This window comes from Pseudorca crassidens, chromosome 18, assembly GCF_039906515.1.
Source record: "Pseudorca crassidens isolate mPseCra1 chromosome 18, mPseCra1.hap1, whole genome shotgun sequence".
In the NCBI taxonomy this organism is placed as follows: domain Eukaryota; kingdom Metazoa; phylum Chordata; class Mammalia; order Artiodactyla; family Delphinidae; genus Pseudorca; species Pseudorca crassidens.
The window spans coordinates 2,864,732-2,884,401 of record NC_090313.1 but is presented as its reverse complement, the minus strand read 5'-3'; the positions used below and the strand labels follow the sequence as shown (position 1 = coordinate 2,884,401).

Here is a 19,670-nt window from a genome sequence, read left to right as displayed (position 1 = left end):
GACGCGAGAACTTGCCGTTTCTGGAAAGTCACGCTGCCTGCTCGTTTGCTTTGTTGTCTCCTGAACATCCGGTTAGCTTTTACCTTCCGTGGGTTTTAATCCGCTTTTCATGCTTTCGTTTCTTTGCTTCACTGGACCACACTTGGAGTCCATTCCTCAGATCTTTCCCTTCCCCGTTCCCTCCTCACTGCCCTGTTTACCTGTCCACCAAGATTTTCGTTTTAGTGACCATCGTATTCATTTCTAGAAGTTGTTTCATTCTTTTCCGGATGCTCTTCATTTTCATGATGCCTTTTTAACTCATTATGGTCCTAATTTCTTTCCAGGCATTTTAAGCACATTTGCTGTACAGCCTCCTAGATTATCCTGTTAATTTCTGCATCTCGGGGACTGGTCCCCTCGTATGTTTTCTGTTTACACTCCCTTGGTGGTTCATTCTTCGTGAGCTTGTGCTTTATTTATGGATTGCTCTTTGATGGATGGCTGTTCAGTGGGTACCTCTGCACCCTGGGTTGCAGAAGTGCCTACGGAGACGGCTGACATTGGCTTCCTCCGGGCCCCGAGAGCTTTCTTGCCCTTGGCAAATCCTGGTGGTCCTGCAGGAGATGGTGTGGCCTTGGACTGCACGCTTGGCGGGGTCAGCCTTGGTTTGGTTTCTCACAGGCTGTGTCCCCCATCCCTGAGTGGCCAGCACACTTCCTAGCTGCTTCTCTGGCCGGCGGACGGAAGTCTCTAGGCTTTCTTTCATTAGCCGTGCGGGTCACCAGAGCTCCACCCGGTGGGACGGGGCAGTCCCGTAACAGCACTGGTTGCAGCCTGGCCCCAGGGCAGCTCCCACCACTGCCGGTGCTTTGCGGCCTCCTTTACTTGGGGCACCTGGTGGGGGTGGTCCCCATCCCCGTCTTCGTTTAGCACATCTGTGTTTAGCTTCTGTTGTTATCGGCGTTTTTGAACATTTATTGCGAGAAAGGGGGGCACGTGTTGCGTCTGTCGGCCCTGGAAGGTGGCGCTGTGCTGTCTTCCTGGCTCCCCCACCTCGTCCCAGCGAGTGCAATCTGTTTTAGCCATTGGATGGGCCAGAACAATGTCTTGTTTTTCTTAGGATAGTGGGAAGGCTGAGTATTTTCTAATATGTTTCCTGTGCATTTTCCTCTGTTATGCGTGCCCATGACTTGGCCTCTGTTATGTTGCACTGACACTTCAAAGTTTTCTCTGTTGGAGGCGCTAGAGGCCACCCGAGGCTCGCAGGGGTCCTGCGCTTCTCCTGGCCCCGCCACCACGGACGACTGTCCCTGGAGCCTGGGCCTGGAGCGTCAGCCAGCGCTGCCCTCCCGGGTCTCCCGCAGGTGGCACGGCGGCAGTTGCACCCTCTGCAGAGGGCGTGTTGGCGGCTCCTTCGTGTGACAGCTCATTGAGCGTCTGGACCCAAGGCTTCGGGCGTGTGTTCGTGACGCCTCCCAGCCCAGAAGTTTCCGTTTAGCGACCAGCACACTGTGTGCTTCCTTTTTCTGAGGGCGAAAAGACAACCTCTTTGGACTTAAACCTTGATTTGTCTGGGTCTCTTCTGCCTGTCCCTTATTTTTATAGAATATTAGTAGATTGAAGCTTGCTTTTGAAAAAGCTTCTTCCTTGTAGTTCTCATAGTAAATCGACTGAATTTTATTAACCGTGATGTTGTGAGGTATGTCTTAAGTTTAAGTAGAATGAGGCAGTTGGCAAGTTATTTGCGTTTAAAAACTCTAAAGCAGATTCAGGTCATTCTCGTGAATTAACCTTGCTGCACCCGTGTTGCTGTGTGTCTTCCTCCACGTGCTGTGTATGGTCCCCGGGGCGGTAATTGAGGCTTCAGCCACCTCCCTTTACTGTCGTCGCATATGCTTCCCCCAAACTGCAGATTTTAAAGATGAAAAGGCATTTTTTTCTTCGGATGGACATGTCGTAGTTTTTTCTTCCACAGTTAAATGCTTAGCTGCAGATACAAGATTGGGAAGCAAAGTGTATTAGCTAGACTAGATTGGTTTTCCTCCTTGTATTTCTCATGGTTTAGAAGTAGTTTATTTTCTGTGGAGTTCTGCTTCCATCCCATGGGCAGAGAGAATTCTTTCAACTAGGAATAACACCTTCTGTTTTGCTCGTTATTTTCAGCTGTTTGGAAAGCCCTTACAGTGAGGCATTGAAAGAAGATTTAGGTAAACAGCTCCGTAGGAGGAGGGGGACCCACGGCTAGAGACAGTGCGTTTTGCTTTGGGCATTTTTGGGGTTTCTGTTGCTGAGAAGATAATGGAGCTATTGAGCAGTTGGAATTAGGGACCCGGAGCTCAGGAGTGTGTGGGGTGGGAGGGAAATGCTGCCTAAAGAGAGAGATTCTGGACAGGTGTGTTCAGCATCCTTCTACCTAACACGCCGGAGGGGCCCCGGCAGCCGTGTGTACAGCAGGACCCTGCAGAGGGGGCAAGGGAGGAAGGGGGTTGTACAGACCGAGGCCCCCAGGCCGTGCTCATCACAGTTTCTCCTTTCCTCCCCACCAGCCCCACTCTGATGTAGCCTTGGAGAACCAGTGATAGACGCACCCCGCGGAACCTCAGTGACAGACACACCCGCCCCACAGAACCTCAGTGGCACACACACACACACACACACACACACACACACACACAGAGTGCCAAGGAATCAGTTGGCAAGCGCTTCTTCAGTACCTATTCTGAATAAATCTCTCTTGAATTGGATGAAAGCCATGTGATGTTCAGTGCTTGAATCCTTGCAGTAGCCGTGACCGCTTTCCTTGTCGTCCCTGGTGTGGCGGCTCCGAAGGCAGTGAGGTTTTTCCTTGTTGCCCTGTGTGGGGTGGCTTTCCTTCCTTGTCTGTTGCCCTTGTTTAGAGGGACTTCTGCATCCTGAGTGACCTGGATCCCTCCAAATACAGTCCAGCCTGTGGGTCTTGATGTGTTAATATTGTTACGTGTCTGCCAACGTTGTCTCTGATGCTCTGGGCCTAGTAATTCACCCGTACTGCACGCCTGAACTGCATGTGTAGCGTATAGATTAGTTCTTTTTTGTTTGTTGACAGCAGTGGTGCATAATCTGTCAGATTTTCAGCCTGGGCTGGGAGGACGGGCTGGAGGCACGGCTGTGGGGGCCTCTGAGCTCAGGGAGCCGACCGTGTGGTGGAGATGGGGCTGGGGGCCTGCTGGCTGCATGGGCTTCTGTCCCGCCGCCCGTTGGACTGGGGGCTCACTTGGGCCCAGAAGCTGGGGTCGTGCGGGGCTGCCGCGCGTGGTCCTCTCTAGGGTGGAGCCGTAAACCTGCCCTACGTCTTTATTTCAGAAAAGCCCGTGTCACCCAAATCTGGAGCCTTGAAGAGCCCTCCCAAAGGATTTGATACAACTGCCATTAACAAAAGCTATTACAACGTGGTGAGTAATCGCAAAACAGTTTTGAAGAATAACTTGTTTTTTTGAATGTCTCTAAAACTGAGCAGTGTAGAATGTAGGTAAACTGCCTAGAGAGGGAGGAAGGGTATAAAAATCGCGTATCGTCCGCCACACAGATACAACCACGTCACTATTCTGCTCTGTTTCCTTCTGACCTCTACGTATTTCTGTAATACTCTTATAGTTTTGTATGAACGTGTGGAATAGTACCCTGTTCTGCTGCGTAACTGGGTGTTGTGATTACCCCCATGCGGTTACAGCTCTCCAACACTGGGATTCTGAAAGGTGCGTAATGTGATTTACAGGTTTTATGTGCGTCAGAGGCCATATACTCCATTGGGAGTAGACGGTCAGTTTTCCAGATCAATACAGTTTCTAGTTCATTTTGTATGTTAACGTAGTCTTTTCTGGGATTGATATGTGTATATATATCAGATAGCATGAAATTCGAGGAGAGTGTCTAGACATTGTACATAGTGAAGGCAAGGGTTTCAGAATCCTAAAATTTGCTGCATTTTGAAACCTGAGCAGTTTGTGAGCTTAAAAAGTACCTGTGGCATTAAATCTAGTATCTAATCCAAACCTCCTTTTTCCTGAACCGTTCCATCTGCTGGAAATGGGAAATGATAGTCTAGATTTGGGTAGATGTTACATTGCCGGTGTGTATCTACCTGGTGTGATAAGCCAGCAGGGTGAACTTCCTAAACACGGCTATTTTGAGTTCTGTGGGAAGCGTGCACTTACTTAGTTATTTCTTCCCCACTCCCAGTCGTCTTTACTTTCTCGATTGGAGATGTAAGTCTGCGCCACGAGACCTTTGAGGATCTGGAGTAGAGTAGCGCCTGCTGAGCCTCTCCTGGCAGCAGCCCTTTCATCACGAGCGTTGCGTCTCTGGTGCTCTTACGAAGAGATGGTGCAGAGTCGTGCAGACCTGAACCAGTGACCTGGGGCTGCGCGCTCAGCTCTCCCCTACGCATTTGCCCCCAAGTCTTGCAGCGCAAGTTGGCCTTGGGGGCCCTCGTTCATTTCTTAAGGATTTGTCGGGGGCTCGCTCTGCCAGGCCCTGCTATAGGCGTTGCTTACGCAGCGGTGAAGAGAGCGGCAGGAACCCCCCCTGTCGGTGTTTCCTCTCACCACCTGCCCCCGATCCGTGGCCTCCTCTTTGCAGGACTTCACTTCTGTACCTCTTCTGCTGCCCGGTCTCCGTGCGCCAGGCCGCTGAGCGCACCCCTGGTGGCCCGTGGCCTCCCCTCTCCTCGTGTCGGTCACCTCCTTCCCTTGAATCTCTCCACCGTCTCGCTGGTCTGTCCCCGTTCTCGTTAGCGCTCTTCACTGGCCTCATCTGGACTCCGACCCCCGCTGGCAGAGCACACCTGCGTCCCGCGGGCTCAGGGCGCCTGCCTTTCCTGGCCGAGCTCTGCTCTCCAAACCCTCCTCCTTCGAATCTTTGTCTCTTCGGGGTTTGTTCCTGGGACGTGGCTCTGCCCACATGTTTGCTCTTCAGTGCGTGGAATGTGTTATGTGTGGGGTCCTGTGCCGCTTCAGCGTTTGTTAGGGGGAAAACTTTCAGCTTACGGAGCTGCCTTTTCTTCGTGCACGTTCTCAGGTGAGGCGTTGCTTTCTTTTCCGGGGGAGGCTGCAGCGAGCAGCGCACTCCTCATCCACAGTGACGTGCCGCAGCGGGAGAGCCTCCTCTTCACTGGTGTGCGTCCAGATAACTGTATCAGAGGAAAGCAGCCGGTGCCGTGTGAGCTGGTGCCGGCAGCACTGCGCTGGCCTCCGGGGACCCTGCGTCCACTGGGTGTTGTGTAAAAGTAGGTAGCCGTGCTTTCCTGGAAAGCCTGGCGGGTTGCTTCCGTCGGCGCTGTGTGTCGTGCAGTCCTCTCTGGACTGAAACGCAACCGGTGCTGCCTTAGATTTCCTTCTTTAACTGCGCTTACACAGGGAGAAGAGCCTTTGTGTCACACGTGCTGCTGTCTTGGAGTCAGCCAACTCTTTCATTCTGCATGATGGGGAAACGCCTTGGCTTCAGAATCACATCCAAACGGTTGTTTACATAAAGCTCTATGAGTGAACAGCGCGTGTTAAAATTGCGGTCGTGACGGACATCGACGTATAGAGCTCGTGGGAACCATCTTTCGGCATATAGCACTCTCACTTTGCAGTGAACAGAACTGGTTAGTGACGAAGCCAGGAGTCAGTTTCAGCTTTCCTGAATTCCATATTTATATATTATACAGAAAAGTAAAATGTGGGGCACAGTATGACACACAGAACAAATAGAATAGATAATGTGTTAAACTTTTCGCACTTCCTTGTGTAGTTTTGTTTTCACAGAAAACTGCAGAAGTACAGATATCTTTAACCCCACTGAGAGATAAGAACACTTTCTAGGAGGTGAGACCAGTGTGGGCTGATGATCTGTGAAAGATTTAGGTCTCCACTTGGGGTCAGTGGGGAGCACGGGAGAGCATTCTAGGTGGAGGCTCAAACACGTGGAGGTCAAGAGGCCGTGAGGAAGCTCCGCCATCATGTGATGGTCAAGATTGGGGAGCAGGAAGTGGCTCCTAGTGACTTATGGCCGTTCGTCACCTCTCTCTCCTCCCCTTCCGGGACCACGCCCCCAGCCCCGTGCACTGTTGGCAGACATGCTGGCCTTCTGCAGGTCTCTGAGGTGCTGTTCATTTTTCTTCATTCTTCCCTTCTGTTCTAGGGAGTTCTCTGTGTTTGCTAATTATTGCTTTTGCTAGCTCAAGTCTGATCTTGAGCGCCTACCTTTCAATTCGTAATTTCCATTTGATTATTTTTATAGTTCAGTACAGACTGTATTTGAGTCATTGTTCTTATACTTTAAAAAATTCTTTAAGCATAGTTTTCTTTAGTTCTTTGGACACTTTGTTAAACAGGACTTTTATTATTTTAGGGCAGTTTTAAATTGACGGTAGACTTGAGAGGGAGCTAGACTACCCACGTACCCTCTTCCTCCCACCCCGCCACACACACACACACACACACACACACACACACACACACACACACACACACACACACACACACCACACACACACGCCTCATTACCAGCATCACTCACCAGATGGGACATTGTTCACCGAGGATGGACCTGCACTGACACACACACTCATCCAGACTCCCCAGTTTACTTTAACGTTCACTCTCTGTACACGCGTGTATTCATCATTACAATGTCAAGTATGTCACTGCCCTAAAAATCCTCTGTGCTTTGTGGCTTCTTTCCTCCCCACCCTAACCCCTACCCCTGGCAACCACTAATCTTCTTACTGCCTTAGAGTTGGAATCATCCAGATTGTCGACTTTTCTCTGATATTTATTTTGGGTACCTGGTTGAGCTCCTAGAGGTAAATTTCCTGATACTGGGGGTACGGGTCCCCCGTGACTGTGTCCCCCACAGGGTTTATAGCTCAGGCTGGTCTGCACTGAGCCTCTAGCACGTCATCAACTACAGCCCAGGTCTTCCCACCCCAGCGTCTCTGCTCCAGGCAGTGCGACATCTTGGGGGCAGTAGCCTTGTGTCCCCTCCCCTTATGGACTCGAGAAGAGTTGTCGATTTTCAGTCTGTTCAGCTTTTTACTTGTTGTTAGGGTAGAGTGACGACTTCCACGTTCCTCACGTGCAGAACCAGGAACTGTTCTCAAAAGTAATATGGCAGCTGTTCATGGAATTGTAAAAACACTCAAGCCCTTTAATGTGGTAATTCTGCTGCTTGAAGTCCACCCCAGAAAAATCACCTGAGAGGTATTCAGAGATGCTTGTTCAAGGGTGTTTTCATAGGGTGCTTTGTTACAGCAATAAACTGCAAGCAACCTAAATATGTAGCAGTACAAGAATGGTTAAGACACCAGCAGTACATCCATCTATAATTCTTAAAAATGCACTTGAAGCTTTAAAAAATGTCAAATATTCATTTTAGGTGCAGTAAGCAGAACATAAAATTACCTAGATAACGTGATGTAATTATGTAAAAACGTTGTCCCTGCAAGTAGAAGGAAGTGTGCCAGACAGTGTGGCAGAATCCCATTACTTGATAATGCAAGTAATAGAGATGTTTGGAGGATTACTTTGGCACCAGAGCCCAGACTGTGCTGGAAATGTCAGCAGGGCATTAGAGACCTCAGGTGGGGGAGTCCGGGCCTCAGACACGGAGAGTCATGATGGAAGAAAAAACCCATAGCTTTGCTTTAAGTAAAGAGTTGATTAGTTTTTGTGACAAAGCCAGCCAGCACTGTTAACTTTGTTTTCTAATGTGAAGGTGTTTGAGGTCAGTCTGTCTTCAGGCTTAGGTCAGTGAATGGTCCGGAGAGCCCTTGTTTAGGTTCTGAGGGGAGGGGTGCTCCGGCTTTGTGTGTAGTGTTTGGGCGTCCTCTTGGGGGGCTGGCCTGGCAGAAGCCCCCCAGCTGCTCACGCAGTCATGTGTTTGTAAAAGGACGTTGGAAATGCTGGCCTTGGCCTTGTAGTGTTGTTGCGAGGATTAGCAGTGGGCCTTAAGGTGCCTGGTGAGATGCTGGCCCTTAAGAGGTTTTCACGGTTGTTAGGAAGAGCGTTTAGAAGCACTGGGGGCATTAGGCCCATTTGCCAACAAGCATCCCATTTGAGAATTAATTACCTGGGAGGGCTGGAGTCAAGGGCGACAGGATCATACAGTGAAAGGGAACATGTTTGTCACCTGCCCGAGCTTGATGGGTTTGACAGTGAAAGGAGTTGACTGCACCTACGGCCTGGTAGCAGACGCCTTTTCTGGTGGAGATCAGAGAAAGTCCTTCTCTTCTAGAAGCTAGATGCCACCCCCAGAGGGAGTGAACGGTCTTTTGACACCCCTTTTAGGGGATGTCACCGGTAGAGAACGAGGTTTCTTAAATATGTCCATCTGGGAAGATATGGGTCCTTATGGCCTTCCGTGTCCTGTGATGCACTGTGGCTTTATTTTCCAGGGTTACGTCGGTACTCCTTATCTGTGGACAGCAAATGAGGCATGGTTTGCTTCTACTCCCCGGAGTACAATGAAAGGGCAAGGTAGCTTTGTCTTTGAAAGATTGCAAGTATAATAGGTAGCAATCAATGGTTTTAATAAATGTTCAGAATAGACGTGCATCTTGCGTAAAATGCGGTAGGAAACCTCCACGGACCTTTCAGGTGCTCCAGAGCGAATCTGTGCCCGTCCGTCCCCTTGGCTCCTGGAGTTGCCTGGAGCCTCTGCCTGGTGGCCGGAGGTTGGCCTAGAGCCACACTGACCTCAGGCACTGCTTTGGCTTCTTTTATCCTTTATGGTCCCTTTACCTCGCCCACCTTAGCCAAGACTGCTTCTCAGTCCTGACGTCTGGTGTCTCCGCCCGGGGCCTGTACGAGGCTCAGGCCCATTATGGCTCTCACCCGGGACAGGGCAGCTCAGCTCCCTGCGCTCTCTGAGGAGCTGCGCCCTCCTCTCCTGTATCCCACCCACATTCATACCGACGGCGAGGGGCCTGCTGGCGTCTGTGACAAATTCTGCTCCCACTGTTTTTATGTAATTTCCTTGTTTTATATAGATGGAGATTTCCCGCTGGTAGCAGGAGCTGGGTAGAGTAGCAGCTGAGGCTTGGCCTGTGAATGAAGAAAGAGTTGAGCTGTTCAGTCGTGGGAAAGGCCGTCTTGTGAACTAGTCACGTCCTGAAGAATGGAGTCACGTGACGGAGCTCCAAGTAGGACTTTCGCGGGTTTGGGCTGGAAGGCAGAGTCCGAGGAGGTTTGTAAGATGCCTCCTACCTGAAGTCAGGGAGTGGACTCTGAGTATCTGTCACAGACCAGTAAGGGCCCTTTGGTGAAGACATGGCAGAGCTGGGACTCACGCCCGGGTCTGCTGGCTCCCAGGGCCAGCCCCTGGCCGGCACAGACCAGAGCGGCCCTGCAGCTTCTGCTGGAGCTCTTGCGTAGTAAACCTTCAGCATTTGGAAGAAATACATCCCAAGACCTCATGAATTCCCAAGTTTAGAAACACTGAAATAACGTAACTCCTTCTAAAAGGCACAGTAACATACACATTTTGCGTGCCCCGCCCCCCAGACTCTTTCTGCAAGTTAATGTCGTGAAGTGCTAAGAGCACGCAGAAATCAGCACGCTGCGTTACATCAGTGGCTGCCAGTGGGGGTGGGGAGTGGGCTGCAGCCCCGTCCTCATGCCTCTGGCTCTGCGGGCAGGCAGGGCTGCAGGCACAGCTTCCTGCCCTGCCTGGCCTTCCTTCCTCTCCTTTCCCTCGGGGCGGGTAGCTATGAGCCGCTCAAGTCCTCTCTTACTTTTTGAAACTTTAACCCCTAAAATACAGTTTAAATAGACCAGGCTGAAAGGAAACGTGCGATGGTTATTTTTCCTTGTGGTTCATGGGGCTAGTTCGGTGGGTGGGAGAGGGGTAAGAATAGCTGTGCCATTCTTGAGTGTTTCCTACTGTGTTTCTGAACCAGGCTCATGGTTTTGAAATTGGGTTTTAGTTTGCGATGATAATCTTTTATTGTATCTGGATCAGATGACTTAATGTTACTGTTTATTTCTCACACGTAAATCAGTTATTTATTTATTTATTTATTTATTTATTTATTTTTTTTGTGGTACGCGGGCCTCTCACCGCTGTGGCCTCTCCTGTTGCGGAGCACAGGCTCCGGACGCGCAGGCTCAGCGGCCATGGCTCACAGGCCCAGCCGCTCCGCGGCATGTGGGATCTTCCCGGACCGGGGCACGAACCCGTGTCCCCTGCATCGGCAGGCGGACTCTCAACCACTGCGCCACCAGGGAAGCCCAGTTATTTATTTTTAAAGGACTATCAATGACACATAAAATAGAACATACGGCAGCTACCAAAATTTGCAGTGGAAGTTGTGACTCATTTGTAAAATGGGCGCTGCTCTACGCTCCTTCGCCGGCAATAATGAAGTGAGTTTCTGTGGTCTGCAGGGTAATGAGTTGGTCCTTTGTTTTGCTTTGCTGTAACGGCTGACAGTTCAGGGATTGTCTGTGTGGCTTGCCCAATGTCGTCCTCCTGTGTGGCACCATTGTTTGACCCGACTGTGCTCTCCACGCCTCCCGCCTCGGGGAGAGCTTGTGTCGGCTGGGCTCAGCCCGGCTGTTCCTCACGGTGCCGAGTAAAGGCTGCTCTTCCTGTGAAAGCTGCTCGCGTTCTCTGGACCAGCCTTTGTGTGATGGAGCTGTGGCAGCCGGGCTGTGAGGTCTCATGGGGTCCTGCAGCAGCCAGAGTGTGCAGAAGTCAAGAAGGGGGAGACAGGTGATGGCCGGAGCACACAGGCGTGCCGCCGACCTCGGGGAGGGACGTGTGGCCTCCTGGCAGCGTGGACGGTCGGCGCCAGCATGCCTCACTTAGCAAGTCTTGGTCGTGTGTTTGTGAGAAGCTAAGTGTAACTTGGATGGTTTGGGTGGGATTACTATAGAGCTTGACTTGAGCACTTATTTGGAGATCATGTTTACAACTAGTAGTTGAAATTTACCAACTTAACTGTCACAATCGCTGCAGTCTTTTCTTTGGCATTGCTTCTGGTACATTCTCTGGGAAGCTTTTGTATCTGCTTGCTCTGCTTCATGCTGCGATGGAAGAAATGCCGTTTTCTTCTTCTCCTCGTGCCCGTGCGCCTGATGTTGCCACGCAGGGATTCTCCTCTTCCCTCGCACAGGAGCTGTTTTTCTGTTTTAGAAGACAGGTGTAGAGGTTTCCGAGCACGTCCTAAGCAGTGCTGCTAACAGTTCCTAACAGTTGTAACTGAGACATGAAATCATAGTTTAGTGTTCACTTTCACATCCAGAAAGGGCTTTTTGTCTCGCGCACCTGTGACAGATTTAACTTTCATTGTTTTAGCTCAGGGACTCATTACGCTCGGCTTGTTTGCTTCACGTCATTTTGCAGGATACAGTGTGGATTAAAGTGTATGCTGTGGGCATGCAGTGGCAGGGCCACACTGTTCTCTCTGTTCTCCAGTCTTTGGACCCTTGGGTCCACTGAGTATTTCTTTGAGGGGAGGCGTTGTAACTGTAAGATCAGCACCCACATTTCCCCGCAAAGGGAGGGTCTCCTGGAGAAACCCCTCCTCCTCCGCCCGCTCCACCAGGCATCTGTGAATAGGTCCATTCAGGGGCGAAACCAGAGCTGAGAGTCAGTGAAAGAGCCTGATTCTCTTCATCTTACATAGTGTAGTATGTGAGTTATCTAATCAGGGTTGCATTTACTCATGAATGACTGTACTCTCCTCGAGAATGCAGAAGACAGCAGTGAGCAGAATAATAACCCGTGTTGCTTGTATTAGTGTTGAAATGTAAATCTAGCTTAATGATTACTTTTTCCTTTAATGTTTAGACATGCATTTTGATTATCAGAAATCGTGGGAGAAAACCGAGGCGTGTTTGATACCTTTATTCTGTATAATTTCTTTTGCAGGATTAATTTAGGCTGATGTGTCAGTTTTGGAAGACGGACAGCACATTTTAGCGCATGCAGTAGCTCCTCAGAAAGTATACATAGTATGATTTTCTGACTGAGGAAGATGCTGGCTCTCTAGCAGAGCGGGATGGAAACCATAGCTGAGGAAAGGATCTTACTTGCTTCCACTGCAGCCCTTAGCCTGTGGCTGGAGAAGGCAGCGTGGGGCAGTGCAGGGTCAGCTGAAGGCTCACATCCTGGCTCTGGATAAGTTACTTAACCTCTCTCTGCTTTTACTCTTTCCCTCTGTAAAAGGAAGGTTTTTGCGAGGATTGGAGATACTATGGGTAGGGCACCTTCGTGCCCAGAGTGTAGCGTGCATCAGGAGTTAGTAGAAGGCCACCTTTGCACCTGGGCTCCATCAGGTTCCACCTGCAGACCCGGAGCCGTCCCGCCCTGCCCAGGGAGGAGAGTTGCTCTCGGCGATTGCTGATGGAAAGGGGCACGTGTTTTAGTTCAGCTGTTTTGTACTTGTGTTTATGTTTTTAAGAGTTGTTAACTGATTTTGGCTATATTTGCTGTAGGGTATCAGGAAACATTTTTATGTTAAGGTTGATTTATAATTATCCTCCTATCTTTAAATACAATAGTGGCTATATAAAGGTTGCTTTACACTGGTAGACCTTTAATTTTTAATGTTTATAGGATGATCTGAGTTGATCATCTTCTCTAATGAAAGTCTGAGGTTCCCAGAAATGGACTGAGATTTACTAGACGCCGTATAAAGGGTAAACTTCATGTTATTTTTAGTTGATAGACTTTCCATATGTCAAAATGCATAGATTTTAAGAATACAGGTCAGTGAGCTTTGATAGGTATATGTATCTGTGTCACAGCTACCCAAACCATGATGTAGAACTTGTCCATTACTCCAGAAATTTATCTCATGCCCCTTTCCGCTTTGTCACCTCCTCCCACCCCCGACTTTTGATTTCTGCCATCATAGGTTAGTTTTGCCTGTGCTTGGACTTACCGTAGATGGACTGTGCGGAACGTCCTTGTTGTGAATGGCTTCTTTTGCACAACACAGTGTTGTAGAGAGTCATCCACGCATCCACGCTGTTGCGAGTATCAGTGGGTCCTTCTTTTTTTCTAAACGGACTCTGCATTACTTATCTGATGATGAATTCATTCTGGCCTCATTCTAGGTATACCTGTGTCAAATGTGCTTGGCGGTGAGATGAAGTCAGTTGTGTAGCCTTGGTAACAGTTCATTACATGGATTTAGTAGTTAATCACAGGGAGTGACTGATGATATTAAACAAGTTAGTATTACATAGAAGCAACAATGTGAATTGAACAAGGTGATGAACTTGCCAATGCTTAGACGTCTTAATGTCAAATAATATTTATTCATCATTTGTTGTAGGTGCTACAGAATATTTTGGAAACAGAAAATGAATATTCTAAAGAACTTCAGACTGTGCTTTCAACCTATCTGCGGCCACTGCAGACCACTGAGAAGTAAGTTAGATAATTGTGCCAAGCGTGAAAGAGTCGTCACCTTGGCTGTTCCTTCGTATTTTCAGAGAACAGAGGCTGAGCTACTGGAACAGAATGAGCAGCAGTTTCCTATAGACATGAGCACTTTGTTTATTAGACTTTTAATAGGGTGCTGGGCTGGGAGAGGAGAGGAATGTAAGTAAAACTGCTCACTTATTTCTCCTGTTGTTTTCTCGGCTCTAGGTTAAGTTCAGCAAACACTTCATATTTAATGGGAAATCTAGAAGAAATATGTTCTTTCCAGCAAATGCTTGTACAGTCTTTAGAAGAATGTACCAAGTAAGTAAGATGCTAAAAATTGCAAAATTCAGGTTGATATAAATGGCATTTAAAGGATCAGGTTTAGCATAATTTTAGAATTCACATTTCTAAAGGTGGAAACTAGGTTATTTTATTTATTTAGTTTTTTGATGTGGACCATTTTTAATGTCTTGATTGACTTTGTTACAATATTGCTTCTGTTTTATGTTTTGGTTTTTTTTTTTTTTTGGCCGCGAGGCATGTGGGATCTTAGCTCCCTGACCAGGGATTGAACCTGCACCCCCTGCATTGGAAGGCAAAGTCTTAACCACTGACTGCGCCTGGGAAGTCTCTGGAAACTAGGTTATTTTGAATCCTTGGGGTATATCAACTTTTATAGTAAAAGCTGTGTTTTAGACTATTTTCACAGGAGGGATCTACTGACTATTCAGAAAAAGAAGAAAGGCTTCCCCTGAGTGGTGATTCTTTGGCTTGGGGCCAGCGGGGTCGGGGAAGCAGGGCTGAAGAACCCTGAAGAGGGAGAGAGCACGGTGTGTAGCAGGGCCTGGGGTGCGCATGGCTTCGTGCCTTACGTGCCACCGTGTGGGCGGCCACGTTGCTCCCATGCCCTCCCTGGGGACCACCCTCCCAGCACCTTCATGTGTCCAGCAGCCCGGAAGCCCCGGGGCCCCGGCGTTCGGGGGTTTTACGGCAGTCTCGTTGCAGAGCTGAGACTGATTAAATACATCGTTGGCCGCTGGCGATCCTCCCAGTCTCAGGCCCCTCTACCCTCCGTGGAGGTCTGGGGTGGGCTGAAGTCCCCACCCTCCAATCACGTGGTGGCTTCCCCCGGCAGGCCCCCCCCCATCCTGAAGCCGTCTGGGGGATCAGCCCAAGCCCCGGTGTGGTTAAAGGGGCGCGGTATGGGTAACAGAAGATGCTCCTGGCACTCAGGAAATGACAGGGGTTTTAGGAGCTCTGTGCCAGGAATGGGAGCCAAGCCCAAATGTGGGATTAGGGTTCTAGAGGGGGAGAGATACCGGAGCGGGGAGTGGGCTGCGGTTGAAGCCATGAGGCAGGAGGGGAGCCTCAGGGCAGGGCTGGGCCGCCTCACCCTCAGGCACCTTGTAGGATGATTTTCAAAGAGTAGTTAGAAACCCTTCCTGTTAGTAAAATTGACTTCTCTTTTGTAAAAGTTACTTTAGACGGAATGTCTCCACGGTTGGGTTTTCTAGGATCGAGCGTGTTCCCCGAGGTCCCTGCAGCTTGTGCCAGCCGCCCTTGTCAGGGTGGTCCAGCCTGTCTCATCACTTACTTGTGTGCTCATTCATTCGTTCGTTCATGCATTTGCTAGTTCTCCTGTTCCCCCTCCCTCACGGGTCACCCCACGCCCAGAGCTCTTGTAGCTGGTATTCTCTTTCCAGGAGTTCTTCTGGCCTGAAAGGAGTTCTCTTTCTTGTGGTAGCGTCTGCCCTGCCCTTGTGCTGACACTGCCCTGGCGCAGGCCGGCCTCGTCCTCCCTGTGTCCTGCACGGACTCCTGACCAGGCCTCGACCTCCAGGTGGCCCCTGCGTGTCCATTTCTCCCCCAGCCTCCGGTCAGAGCTCTGCTCAGGAGCTTCGGGTGGCGCCCGGTTACTCATGTGTTGCTTCACAGCTGCGTTTTACAGACTGGCCTTCGAGGTGCTTGTACAGGCCGCCTCGTGGGGGGAGAGCTAAGTTAGGAGATGAGCTCCCGCGTGGTGGCAGTCTGACGGGGTCCCTCCCCGAGGGGCTCCCGCCCGTCTCTCCCGCTCCTTCCCCGCCTTGTGCCGGCCTCTGTCACTGCCCGCCACCCTTGGGGCGGGGAGCAGGGCTGCTGAGAGGTGACCCCCCACCCAGCCCTGCCTGCTGTCCCCTCCGTTTGGATCCACTTCCTCCTGCTGTTCGTCTTACTGAAACCCCGCTGGTTCCTTCAGCCCAGTGGACACAGTCAGTCCCAGTCCCAGCCTGCCCCTCTCCCCGTGTTTCTTCACCTGCACGTTGCGCCTTGTTTACTGCAGACTCCTCTTTAGCGTATTGTAGACTGAGCGCCCGTCAGTTCTCATGTGTTGCAGGCCTTCAGCTTGTAGAAGAAAATATTTAATAAATAAGCATGTAGTGTAATTGCTGTTGGTTAAATACACATTGTGTACTGATTTTGTTCAAAAGTTAATTATAAAGTGTATCTTACGATATAAATAAATTCGTTTTTATAACGGACCATTACTGTAACATTTTCACAGTAAAATAGTATTTGTTTTAGATTATTATCAAAATACAAATTTGAACGAGAGGATGTAGTTCATTTTGTTTGAAAGTTGTTTTTTTGAACCATCCAAATAATAGCAGGCATGGGTGACCCAGAGATAATATTCGACTCTGTAGAATAGACGGGCTCAGATGCAGAGCGCAGGTCTGGTTTTGCCTGGGCCGCGTCCTTATTAAAGAGCAGAGCGTAGGACTTGAGCCTATTTGGAGGTGATTTGGGGTTGATGGCGCACTGACCCAGGTGATTCCGATCATGGGAATCGCCTCTGACCTCAGTGGCGGAGTCTCCACGGTGGACTCAGCGTCAGAAGCTGACCTTCTGCCCCTGGCCCGCCATGCTGTCACCTGGGAGGCCCCTGAGTAGCTCTTGCCATAATTTCCTTACTTGTTGAGACTGCAAGCTTCCATAGAAACGTGATTTCAAAGCACATGTCCAGCACTAGAACCTTAAGAGTCTAGGGAATTCAGAAAGTGAGGCAGACCAGTGGCGTGTGCGTGTGCGGGGACTCGGGCAGATGGCCCGGGGCGGGGAGCCTGAGAGAGCTGCTGGCTGGTGGGAAGGGACTCCTCCCGCCAGAGCCTCAGATGCTGCCCCTTCCCGGGGCTCTGGCACCCTTAGGGTCGTCCACGTTTAGGGTTTGGGGTTCAGCAGGAGAGGACTTGCCGGGGGCTGCCGGCGGCCCCTGAGGCTCCTGCGAGTGGGCGCTTGTGGCCACTCGTGTAGACACCTCTCTGGATGCTGTCTGCGAACTGCGTGCTGAGGCTCACCTGAGGCTCACCTGAGGCTCACCTGGCGCGCAGCCGTGCCGTCGTGCTGATCTTCGTGTCCCCTTGGAAATCGGTGGTTACCGGACTGTGAACCCCCTGTCTGTCCAACTGGCATTACCGGCAGGAGTAAATGTGCTCTGGGGGGGAAATGGTGTAGCAGTTCTGATTTCTCCGGTTTTTCCTGGGATTCATTCCTTTTTACTCTAGGGAAGGAGAAAGGCCCTTGGCTATCCCCTCTTGCTACAGAGACTATTGGCTGGACTGTTTGTGTCACCCCGCCTCTTATTATCAGACCATTGATAACGCCTCACCTGTTATCAGATCCTCGGTTGATAACACCCCCCTTATCAGACCACTGATTGGTAACAACCACCTGTTATCAGGCCATTAGTAACATCCCTCCTGTCATCAGGTCAGTGGTAAAACCATACTTATCAGACCACTGCTGACCCCGTACCCATGGTCAGAGCTGGGCGTTGGGCCACCAGGAGGCTGCAGGTAGATGCGGCTGACAAGCAGCCCTGTGGCCTCCACAGCCATTGGGGGCCCTGCCTACACGTTGTCATGCTCTAAAAACCACCTCTAGAAGCACAAGAGAGAAGCACAGTGAAGATCCTCTGTTTCAGTTCTTAAGTCATATTCCACGTTGATGGTCTTTGTGAGTTTTGTGTGCCCCGTTATTTCAGTGCTCTAGGCGGTGTTACGTGTGAGGCGTGTTGGCACAAGACCTGGGCTCCGTGTTAGGACTGCCCATGTAACCTTTCTGAGCTCTGTCTGCTGGTGCCTTCTGGCGAGCTGATGGATTATGAGGGCTCTATAAACTGATGGGGGGCAAGTGTAGTGAATTCCTGCAGAACTGGTCCAAGAGAGGTCATAAAACTCTAGGACCAAGGCTCAACAGGTCAAAAGAAAGAAAGAAAAAGGAAGGAAGGAAAGAAAAGAGAAAGAAAACCTTGTATAGTGAAGTCATTGTCCGTATATAATCCATGGACATGTAAGAAATGAAAGTCCCTAGACCTAGATTTTAACTACATTCTCCTTTGAGTGCATCGGGGCTGTGGTGTTGGACCAGGTGGGAAGTGACGTCACGACAGCGTGTAGCCCAGTGCTGAGCAGTGTGTATGCCGTTGCAGTAACTCCATCATGTAGATAGTGCATCTCTCGTCTTCCTGTGCCCTGTCTCCGGCAGTGTTCTGTTTTTGTTGGCCAAACTCTGACGTCCCATCATTGCCGTTGCTTTCAGTCCCCTCAGCTGGGCAGTCGGGGTTCCCTGCTGGATTTCTGGTTGTAGAAGCCAGCCTCCTCCTGTTTCACTGTGTCTGAGTATGACCATCGCCTGCTCAAATGCAGCGTGTCATAGTCTCGATAGATGTGTCTTAGGTGCCTGGACCCTGGTAGCAAGCAGGTAGCCTCAGTGTGTCTTTGAGGAAGGCGTGCTTGGCTGCGTGTGATGCCTGGTCCTTGGTGACTTGGAAAGGACGCCAGTCTTTTTCCCTCTCCTGGAGGTGTGTACTGTCCTCCTCTGAGCGCTGCTGCAGTTTGCGTCTCAGAAAATTGAGACACCATCTCTGTCTTGTAGTCAGTTCATTTTTGAACTTGTTTTGTATTCCCCTAAAAGACTGCAGTCACTTTTTAGGTAGAGATCATTTCTTTCTCTGTTTTTAATCTGTTCGCAGTGCCTGAATGAATGGTTGAAGTTAATTTGTTGAGTCAGTGACTGTTTCTCCTGCAGATACACGGAACTGTAACTAATCCCTGAAGGCTATTAAAAACCCACTTAGGGCTAAGTTCACACTGGAGAAGAGTCTGCTAAAAGTGCAGGTGCTAGCTAACTGTGGCTTCAGGTCTGAGTCAATGAACTGAGCAGTGAAACTCGCAAGAAGCAGCACACGCCCGGTCAGGGTTAGGCCGCTGCGTTAGGGAAATGCTGTTGACAGCTGGCCCGTCCTCTCCCAGGATTAAGGTGCCTTTCCTGCTCTGGACGCGTCTTTTTCCCACGTCAGTGATGATGATGATGATTGCCTGTAGGTTTCATTGGCATGCTTGTCTCTGCCTACCACTGATTCTCTCCAGCCTTTGCCCAAAGGGAAAGAGGGCTGTTGTATTTTCTCATCTGCCTGTCGTGATGCTCCTTCAGTAGAAAACCTTACCGACCAAGTAACCCCATTATATTTCTCCTTATTTTACACACAATTTAAGGCTTCATGACATTATTTTTCTCACTGCCCAAGGAATCCTGGACTTGTGCACAGGTCCTGGCATCTGGACGCTGGAGAAAAGGACGGGCTTGGTTGGCTGCTTTATGGCAGAGCGGCTTCCAAGGCAGGTCTCTCCCCCCGCTGGCTCGTGTTCAGAGCACATACAGTCTGGGACTCGTGTGTGTCGTTTCTGTGGGGTGGTGCACAGGCCCTCCTCCCGCATGGTTCCCACGTCCACCACTGTCTGTGGCACTCAGGATGGTTCCCTTGTGCCTCTCCTCTCCAGGATGCCTGAAGCTCAGCAGAGAGTCGGAGGCTGCTTTCTAAACCTGATGCCGCAGATGAAGACCTTGTACCTTGCGTATTGTGCCAACCACCCGTCTGCAGTGAGCGTCCTCACGGAGCACAGGTGCGTCTCCGGGACTTGCTTCCCCGAGCGGGGAGTGGCGTCATGGGGTCCCCTCGGAGCAGCTCGTTTCTGTCAGATATTACGTGCAGTGCAGTGCGAACATTCACGCGTTTATTCAAAGATGATCATTTTAATTACCCTCGGAATTAGTGCCTGAGAAGTACTGGTTGGGAGTCTTTGAAATCCTGCTTAGTGCTTTTATAATAGAAAAGGATGTGTTTTGAAGTCTCCCCTTCAGCTCATACCCTTTGGACAGTGGGTTGAAGGAGCTGGTAAGTGTTCTGGAATGTGGCTGCAGGCTGTCCGGGCTGCTGGAATGGCGTTCCTCAGCGCGTAAACACCAGA

General features: G+C 50.2%; 1 protein-coding gene across 9 annotated transcripts in view; it reads left to right on the top strand.

The window, feature by feature from the left end:
- ARHGEF7 (Rho guanine nucleotide exchange factor 7) overlaps positions 1-19,670 on the top strand; it is a 127,295-nt gene that overhangs the window by 72,966 nt on the left and 34,659 nt on the right. For 8 of the 9 annotated variants that reach the window (XR_010936816.1, XM_067713025.1, XM_067713026.1 and 5 more), the window contains 4 exons: positions 3,325-3,413; positions 13,289-13,383; positions 13,606-13,701; positions 19,203-19,325. Coding sequence is in view for 8 of the 9 variants with exons in the window: in XM_067713025.1 (XP_067569126.1) it covers positions 3,325-3,413; positions 13,289-13,383; positions 13,606-13,701; positions 19,203-19,325 (403 nt within the window). In the remaining variant the exon portion in view is untranslated. Of the gene's footprint in view, positions 1-3,324; positions 3,414-10,604; positions 10,717-13,288; positions 13,384-13,605; positions 13,702-19,202; positions 19,326-19,670 lie in introns of those variants that run through there. The other variant, XM_067713032.1, reaches the window with a different exon arrangement.